Below are 9,825 nucleotides of genomic sequence, written 5' to 3'. Positions count from 1 at the left end.
CCTTACACACCCCTCTCTGGACAGTGAAGGGAGCAGGCAGACCACATTTAACTTTGAGTATCCTCACATCACAGTAAATAACCTGAACCCTGGCAATAAATTCTGGGCTGAACCCAAACGCGGCAAGCATCGTCCACAGGTACTGGTGTTCAACCCCCTCAAAAGCCTTTTCCTGGTCTAAAGAAAAAAGACCAGTGTCAATGCCCAAAGAGCCAGAAATGCATAAACATGCCAAATCAAATTGATAGTATCACCTATCTGCCTGCCAGGCACACAGTAGTTCTGGTCTACATGAATGACCTCTGCCATTACCTCCCTGAGAGCTAGCGCATTGGATACCATTTAAATATGTCCATCCATGATGTTGTGCAGAGCCACTGAGGCCTAAAATGTAGAGAGACCACAATTCCCACCCCAGCACTGTCGGCCAGTTTGTGGCTGAGGAAGACCTGGCCTGGTCACTCCCTCCTCCAATCCTCCAATCCCCCTCATTGTTCCTGTCGCTATGAGTCTCTTGAATTAGTAAAACATCCAGTTTTTTCAACTGGCACAGCTGAAGCAGGGAAGCTCGCTTCGTATCAGAGCGAGTTCTATTTGACACGGGTGTGATGGGATCACAACACAGCAGTTCTGTACAGTTCTAATAAATGGCTTTATTAAAAGCATGCGGGTAACAGCACCAAAGGAAACAAACCTCTGTGGCATGCAAAAAACACCACAAAGTCCAAACAAACAAGGCCAAAACTCTTGAACAGGGACAGAAGATTGTCAGATTTACAAGGGCAGCAACAGATAAGAGAAGTCCAAGGCCATGGTGCAATAACACCTGGCTAAGAGGGAGCAGCAGGTGAAAATGGTGAAGGCTGATCAGATGGGTGTGGAGGAGGAGGAGGAGGAGGAGGAGGAGGAGGAGGGGGGGGGGGGGCGTGACAGAGGGAGTGGAATTTTCCACCTCAGCACGAGAGCAGAAGAGCAGGCAGTGACACCGTTGATATATAGAGTCCCAATATTGATGTTCATGATGACCTATGAAGTGAGAGAGCAAATAAAAAAGGGCATCATCATTAAAAAAGAAAAGCACTACCCAACATCTTGGATCAGAGCAGCCTTGGCCTTGGTGACCAACTTTCTGAGTCTATAGACCTCCTGCTCTGAAAAGACATCCTTTTTAAAATGATTTACAGATCTTATAAAACCATTCAAATCAGGGAAGAGAGGGAGAGAGTGGGAGAGAGTGGGAGAGAAAGAGGGAGATAGAAAGAGAGAAGGAATGACAACCTCCTTGGGTTTGTTTGATGTGCAAACTTTTGGCTCCTGTCTGCCTTGACTCCTTTTGTGTCAGAGCAGAATATCAAACACATCACGGGAGATCTGTGGAAAGAGATAAGAGACCCCCCCCCAAAAAAAACAACAAAAGAAGAAAAGCAAAAAAGTTCTCAATTTGGAAGTTGAGACGTGATGATAATTTACTGTTTGTACAGGCAAATAAATGTGGATTAACATGAATATGTGAGACAGATCCCAGGAGAGCGCTGCTAAAATACCGTTCAGGGTCTTTTTATTTGTTAGTGCTATAATGTGTTGTGGGCCTGTTGTTTTTAGTGTGTCGTAGAAAATGGTTTCTGGAATGACTGCCTAATAAATAGGTAGCTGACTGACTCAAAAAACCCCTAACCCCCCACTGTAAACAACAAGAACAATCTGAAACAATGGGAGAAGATAAAACTAAAACACCAAAACTTAACAACTCCAGAGGCAACATGATGGAAAAATGAGTAGGAATGAACAATGTGAAATGCTTACCTTTTGATTTATTGAACCAACCGCTTTAGGTTCAGTCACACTTAGCACGTTTACACAACACTTGTAAACCTATTCCTTAATCCGACTATAACTGGACAACTGAAGTGCATGTAAATACATTAGTCCAATTAATATTGGAGCTCTCTATATCTAAGACGATTAGCCTTTCTCCTGCTTTTCAAAATGGCGGTCTGCCCAACGCCTACTTGACGTAAAAGATCAAACAGAAAACCTACTGAAAGACGTATTCCATCACCTAGTGTTGAAGATGAGGAAATGTTTCCATCAGTTATTTCACTTTTCTCCACTGGGTGTAAACTGGGACAAGATACCAATTCTGTCGAGACGCCAAAGTCAAATTCTGAGCATAGCTCGATTGAAGGTACTGACTAAAAGACAAGAGTTGCTTGCCAACACCTGAAGCAGACGTGCTTGGGTTAGTAAGGCGCGAAAATGGCTCGTTCGTGTTGGACGGTACAGACGGGCCACGTGGCCGTGTCTCAAGGCGATCGCTACCACGCAGTTCACTCCCTCAGCCTGCCACGTCCAGTCACCCGACTGATTCGATCAATAAAATGTCAGCTGCGTTCAGCTTCCTGTCTGCTTCATTTTACGTCCTGCTGCTCCTCTCTGCTCTCCTGTCTCATTTGCTCAGTGTACCTCGATCTGAACAATTTGACATGTTGCTCTTTTGTTCCATCGGGCCTTTTTCCACCCCACCCCCTTGTGGTACATCCCTTAATTACTCCCTTAATAAGAGTAATCAAGTGGATCACCCTGTATATGGAACATAGGCATAATTCATCATAGGCTAAAATCACAATAACTGATGAAAACAAGATCACCAAAGGATGTAAAGAACCAGTTAACATTAGGAGTGCACGGAATGTCACTAACCTGTAATCAACAAGGTCCAAATCTACATTAATACCACTACCTGCTCTAAAAAGAGCCACAAAAGAGACAAACATGCCGTGCGAGTGTGGGAGGCAGACGTTTGCAGTGAAGCCGATGCGCTCAGACAGACAGATACAGGGGAAAAGGTGAGGAGAGAACAACACAGATATTCTCTCTTTGAGGTTGTTGGCATCTAGCAGGATTCGCCTACTTTCCTCAAGTCTTCTTGAGGCCTCAAAAGCATCAGAGTTGAAATGCAGGCGTCTCTACTGTACTGCCCAACGCCCCGCGGTGCCAACACAAGACTGCAAGTTTCAGAATAGAAGTGCTCTTAGGGAGCAGAACTATCGGACTAATCAAATCAAATCAAATCAAATCAAATCAAATCAAATCAAATCAATCTTTATTTATATAGCATCTTTTACAATCAAAATTGTTTCAAGTCGCTTTCCAGAATCCCAGGACCTGACCTATAAGCACAGATGTTTGAGCCCAAGTTTTGTTCCCAGAACAAAAATGGGGTTTGGACAGACGAGTATCCAGTTAATCTCAAGGAGAAGGATATTGTAACGGCTTGTAAATTATACTGAGGGAAAAGTCTGGTAGGTGAATTAAATATCAACCATTTAGCCAAATTTATCACATCAGTATTTCCATTCTTGCAGTATTTCCATTCTTCGCTACTCTGAATTTGTTGAACTCTTTTGTTATTTCGTATGCAATTCCTCAGTGGTTAGACCATTTGTTTGTGTCTTTGTGGTCTTTTCTCATGTTGCCAAAGGAGGATTTTTTTCTCCATTGTTGATATTTGTTCCTTCGCCACTGTCTTGGTAAAGCTCCCGACGCTCTCGCTAAAGATTCATAAGAAAGTTGCTGCTGCCTCGTGGTTCAGCTCGACTGTTCGAGCGGATTATCTCTCTCATGCATTACTGTCAGGAGGAGGATGTGAATATTTCGGCTAGCTCGCAGGCATCACGGTAGGATCCCTGAAGTCTGTCACCATGAATCCACTTTTGTCACAGCACAAGAGCAACTTTATGTAATGGAACTCCAAGTAATGTAGGAGGAGAAGTGGCCTGTATGAATATTTAGTAGTTTTATTATTAAAGTCGTAAATTTCCCTGAGAAAACAACAGACTCAGCACAGATCTGCCTCAGCATTGCTGCTCGACGCCTCTTACATATTCCGTAGACAAATTTGTTCCTTGCTCTTGTTTCTCTCCACCTTAGGAGCAAAGTTCGTTCTGGCTAGAAATTTGCACCAGCGGAAAAGACCAAAATTTCTTTCGGACATCAGACGAAAAAAAACCTCTGGTTGGATGGGCCAGCTAGGAAAAAAATGACATCACCAAAGAAAACCCAAATTTCTCTGTTGGCCTTGCCGGTAGGTTTAATAAATAACTTAATAGGATACAACTGACGAGGCATTTCTGTGTTTTCCTCCTGAAAAGTGTTTGCCTGTATGATATAACCTCATTCTGTCAGATAACATGTGTTTGTGCTGTGTTTGTTGCACCTGATTCTAGGTCAAACGGAGGAATAAAACCAGCGATGTGGAAGGGAACGCTCGGATGTGCCAGGGACACAGCCGCTGTTTTGTTGTTTTTTTTCTCAGCGGCGACTATGACGCATATAGAATATGAGCGTAGATGATGCATTGGTGATAATGAACAGCTCGAGGCCTTTCTGACATTTCTGATTCAAACGCGGCTTCTCTTTGTTCAGAAACTGTGAAACTTTAACCTGAATAATAGATATCCAGAATAAAACCCTGACACCTGTGAGCTGACCTTCATGCCAGATTTAAAAGCGTGCTGTGTCTGCGCACACACTTGGATTTCTTTTTTTAAAATACACTTGAATTTCTTTTTTTTACATTTTCTATTAAATTGGAGAAAGTTCGATTATTCCCCTCTCATTCCTGCCGGAAATGCTTGTGGTGTGCGGCGCTGGTTCCACAGGGAGCAACAACACAGCTGTGTGTTTCAACTGAAGGGATTTAGCTGCCTTTTTCTCTTGCGGTTCTGCTTGGTGGCGGTCTGTCTTCGGCTCTTGACACTTTGCGCGACAGCTGTGAATATTTGTATCGTGTTGTGCGACAGCCACTCGGCCTAATGGCACATTTCACCATATTCATACACCGATGGGGAAAATTACTTGAGTGGGTCTGAAATGAATGTAAAATTGCTTAATGAACCTACATTTCTGTGACACCCGCACACTAACAACAAAGAAACTGCTGTGTCATGAGGAGCATCTGTCGAAATCTCACTCATTAATGGCTCAATTTCACTTTCTGGTGTGTTTAGCTATTTTGGCTAATAACTAGGGTCCCCCATATGTTTGAGCCTCAAAGCCTTATATCATGCTGATGGTGTCCATTAGGATTGTCCACTTATACTAATTTTTAGGGTGTCTTTGTAGGTTCTCATTCAGCCACAGTGTTCCATTGCGATCCAGTGGAGAGTCGGCCGGACTGCTGAAGAAGAGTCAGCAAGAATGAAGGGAATGAAAGGTGCCGTGTTGTCTGGTTTAGACACACTAGAGGTGGCAGACAAGAAGGTGTTGAGGTTCTCTCTGGGAGTGACAGGGATGGACAGGGTGAAAAATGGAACATTGTTTCAGTCCAGATGTGAAATGAACTTTCTTAGAATTGAAGCGGATTGGCACTAAAGTGCTATCATGACCCAGAATCAATTCTTCCCATTATAAATAATAAAATAAAATTAAGACTGGTATATGAATGTTTTCATGTGGAATTTTTGGATTTGCTCCAAATCCTCAAAATGAAAGTGAATGAACCTTTTTTACATCAAAAGTTGAAAAAGTTACATAACGGAACAAGATTTATGCTGGGAGAAGTAAACAAGGAGACACACTTAACGGTTTTATTCGCTCATTATTGTTTGCTTTCACTTTGCTGCAGGAAAAACTGACTTTCTGTAAAAAGTGAAAGTGAAAGTAACCAGTGCTATAAAGGGAGGCTTCCTGCGCACGAACAGCACAGAGAAAACTAAGAGGACAACAAGAAGAGGAACCAGCAAAATGCGTGCGTATTTATTGTCTCTTTTCTTGAAAATGATCATTTATACTTTCAAAGCAAGAGACATCTGTTGTCGGTCTTCTTTCTGTCTATATTTACTGGGCGAATCCTAAAGTACCGTCTGAAAGATTGCGTTTAAATTTACCCAGAAAAACAAAACCCACTTGATAAAATGACATTGTGAATCTAATTAAACTCTTGCAGCTTACGGAAAGATAGAGGATATAAAAACTAGTGGGGCCTCAGATGTGACGGCTGCACAGGATGGATTAAAGGAAGGTAAGAGCATATAATCCTATTAATTTATAAAAGTATATAAACATCCTTTTACTTCTTTATTGAACAAAAGGAAAAAAAATCTCAAATGTCACTACATGCTATTTGTCTTTTCTGCAGGAGGCTGGAAGAGCTCACACAGAATGGCAGAGATTGACAAAAATAGAATGGAAAATTACAGGACCATTATCAACGAAGCCGGACGGCAGTGTGACGTAGCTCCAGCTGTCATTGCTGGAATCATCTCCAGAGAGTCCAGGGCTGGAAATCAGCTGATTAATGGCTGGGGAGATCACGGCAAAGCCTTTGGACTGATGCAGGTAGAATCGAATGCTGCCGATTCGTCAGAGTTTTCCAAGATAAAGTTTCACCTTTAGACGTTGTTAATCTGGTTTCTGCAGATTGATGTGACTCCACCTCCAAATGGAGGCGGTCACACACCAGTTGGAACGTGGGACAGTTTGGAACACTTGATCCAAGCCACCGAAATCCTGGTTGAGTTTATCGAAAGGATCAAGACTAAATTTCCTCGTTGGAATGCAGACCAACACCTGAAAGGTTTTGTTGACAGACGGACACAAAACACCACTGCTCACTATTTGTCACCTGCTTATGTGTAACTCTCTCTGCAGGAGCTTTAGCTGCCTACAATAAGGGTGAGAAAAATGTCGAGTCTTATGCAAGTGTCGATGCCAAAACAACAGGGAAGGACTACTCCAATGATGTCGTTGCCAGAGCTCAGTGGTACAAAAGCAACATGGGGTTTTAACCCAGGGAGACCTGCGAAATCCAAGAGGAAGGGGTTGGACATGTTTCTGTTTGACCAAAGACCAATAAAAAGCATCTAACAAACTCTTGGCGTGGGGTTTTGTTCTGAATTTCAGTCCAGTTTAAAGGTAATTTTTCATCTGTATTCATGATCAACACATATTCATGGTCAAGGGTTTCAAATTTGATGAGAAGAGTTTCAAAAACACCTGTTGGCCATTAAAAGGCCCCCCTTGCAAAGAAAGATAAAAAGTGAAAGCAAAAGTAAACGCACAATTAATCTCCACTGATCTACTGTAATTAGAGGAGGAAGCAGGAAGGGTGGGGGCGTGCGCCTGTTGACAGGATTCTTAAAAATAGAATATGAATGCATCACCTCACTTCTTTACTATTTAGTATTTTTACTGTAGCGATATTCTAACTTGTTTAAAAATGAAGACGGTGTAGGAAGGAATGTAGGTAGGATAGAAAACCTGGCTGGAATCCGGCCCCCTCTTTAAGACTATCTGACTTCTCTGGGTTAGAGTGTCCCCCCAATTAATGAAACTGATTTAACGGACTAAAGCCGTGGTTTATGTTCCAATAACATGTAGCTGCAGCTCACACATGTAAGTGTTTAATGCAAACGTGGACGGACATTTTTAAAAGTTGCGGTCTGTTGAAGGATAGTGTGTGTGTGTGTGTGTGTGTGTGTGGGGGGGGGGGGGGGGTGCAGGGCTTTGGCTTTCCTGAGAAGAGCAAGAGCTCTACATTGTGTTTGGACTGTTCGTCTATCAGTTTGTCTTCGTCTGTTTGCTGAAAGTGCCACTCATTGTGTCACCTCCACTTTCAACACCATCCACCCACAGTCCCCGGTTCAGACACCCTCAGCTGGGGCTGCCCATCAGACCACCAACTGTCAGGATCCCCAACACTGCGCTAAATTCTCTTCTGTTCACTCTGAAGACATTCAAAGGCTCAGGGCTTGCACAGGCGGGTTAAGGCTGGACTAAGGATTGTGGGGTGCGGCCCAACCACCACCACTGATATCCGCACCAACACATTAAGAAAGAGGTCAATTTACATCATCCTCCACCCACCTCACATACGTTCTTTAAATATTGTTGCCCGCCAAGATTTTATGCAGTCTAGTTTGGATGTTAAGTTAATGGTAGTTTGGCCCGTTTTCAGCTGGAGCTTCAGAGCCCAAATCAATGAAAGAAGTGGATACAGATCTGAGAATACAACAGCCTGAGGATGAAACTCTCAACATATCTTATTTAAACATTAAAAGAATCTGCATCTTACCAAACAGTCTAAAGAAACCAGGGTTTTGATGTGAGTCAGAATATTTCCCTAGTGCCTGTTTTTATTAAATTCAAGAGTCAGTTTGTATTCAGTGCCTTTGAGTGTGTTGCTACAGCATAATTGGCCAAAAGACACAGGGTGCACTCCTGGCCTATTTTGTTTCAATGTAAACTAGTAGTTAAAGCACAGGAGGTGGTATCCTCTCTATGGAGAACAGTCTGCAATATGGACTGATTAAAGTGGCCATTTTTGCTTCTGAGCAAAGCCTGAAGCCTATAGACAAAAAATTAGGAACCACAAAAAGTGTCATGCTGAAGCTTTTGTCGAGTTTGCATAGTAAAAATGGATCCTCTTCAAACGGTATGCTGCCAATGGAAAAACACCACGCACGGATAAACTGAGGCAGCCCAACGAGGCAACACGTTGGATAAAAGACTTTTTCCCCCCCAGGTAATGCAATGAAAAGACTTTAAGAAGAGTGCTTGTGTTTCTGAGTGAACATAAAGTAACAGTCTGCTGTTCTATCTAAGGCAGATCAAGCCCCACTCGGTCACCTCATCTCTGACAATGGAAGTTTCTCCCAGACTGGAAGGAATCACATTTTACACCCTGTGTGACCAAGTAAGTTAGTAAGTTAGGTCATTTGGTGGTTTCCTTATCAATTCCTGCAGTAACACCTTCACAGCAACACAGGAATGCTGCGTGTCTGATTGTTTTAGAAGCAGAAGCTTTAAGGTCTAGGTGGGAAATTGCAATGAAAACATCCCCAGCTGATCCATAGTTGTTGAATAATTTGTCAACTTATGGATCTGATGGAAGGTTACCTAACTGGATGCTTCTCGTGGGTGAATCATGGCTTGTATGTTAGGATTCGGTTTTACAGGACCCAAAAGCAGGCAAAACGCAGTGACAAAAAGTCCAAGAACTAATCTTTATTAACAGAGCTAACTGGCAGTCCTCCTGGACCGCAGAGAGGCACTCGTCCAGTCTTCTGGGGCACACAGCGAGCTCCAGAGCGGAGCCAACACAGGAGTCAGGTCCCACACGCTTGCCACTCCCACAGGGCAACATGGAGACCAGGGGAAACCACCAACACTCTCTGACACTGGTAGACAGGCGCTCTGTCCTTAAATAGGTGGCCTGATGTAGATTGCCGACAGGTGCGCCCACCTGCAGTGCCAGCTGCAACAAATCATCAGCTCCTCCATGCCCCCTGCAGGAAAAACCAAACACCACAGGACCCGGGACCCTGGACCCCAACATTGTCGCTGGGTGAGAGGGATGTACAGTCTACTTACAGCAGATGATGAGTGTCCAAGAAAAAAGTCCAAGAACTAATCTTTATTAACAGAGCTAACTGGCAGTCCTCCTGGACCGCAGAGAGGCACTCGTCCAGTCTTCTGGGGCATACAGTGAGCTCCAGAGCGGCATGGAGGAGCATCCTTGCCACCCTTGTTGCCATCCTTTGCAACAACACAGGCTTCCCTTTAATAGTAGCCAAGCGTTTACCCATCAGCCCCCCCTGTTGTCCGGCTATGGAAGGCTGATTTCCACTATTTCATATTAGACTTTAAACCTTCCTTTTTGAGAACGTTTCCAGTCAGTCATTATTCTTGACACACCAATGCTTATAGAATAGGGTTGCTATGCTATACTACTATAGGCCAAAGCTCTTCACTCCTCTCATGTCCCCTTCTTCTCTCCTATATTATCCTGCTTGTCCTGTTCTGGGTTTCTTCCTATTAAAAGGT

The 9,825-nt window shown here is 43.5% G+C and overlaps 1 protein-coding gene and 1 long non-coding RNA gene across 2 annotated transcripts; both read left to right on the top strand.

Annotated features, from left to right (window-relative positions):
• Positions 1–5,947: 5,947 nt before the first annotated feature.
• On the top strand, positions 5,948–6,788 carry LOC445926 (goose-type lysozyme; the record flags this gene model as incomplete). Its single annotated transcript, NM_001032592.1, is given in 4 exon segments — positions 5,948–6,022; positions 6,140–6,339; positions 6,421–6,577; positions 6,652–6,788. Coding segments are annotated over 4 exon segments (569 nt in total), but the record flags the coding sequence as incomplete, so codon positions are not given.
• A 1,653-nt stretch (positions 6,789–8,441) lies between these two features.
• On the top strand, positions 8,442–9,279 carry LOC115248926 (uncharacterized). Its single transcript, XR_003887655.1, has 3 exons — positions 8,442–8,524; positions 8,605–8,695; positions 9,235–9,279. It is a non-coding gene; the product is annotated as an uncharacterized lncRNA (long non-coding RNA).
• Positions 9,280–9,825: the final 546 nt, after the last annotated feature.

Source organism: Takifugu rubripes, chromosome 2 (genome assembly GCF_901000725.2).
Source record: "Takifugu rubripes chromosome 2, fTakRub1.2, whole genome shotgun sequence".
NCBI lineage: Eukaryota > Metazoa > Chordata > Actinopteri > Tetraodontiformes > Tetraodontidae > Takifugu > Takifugu rubripes.
This window is presented reverse-complemented; position numbering and strand designations above follow the sequence as displayed.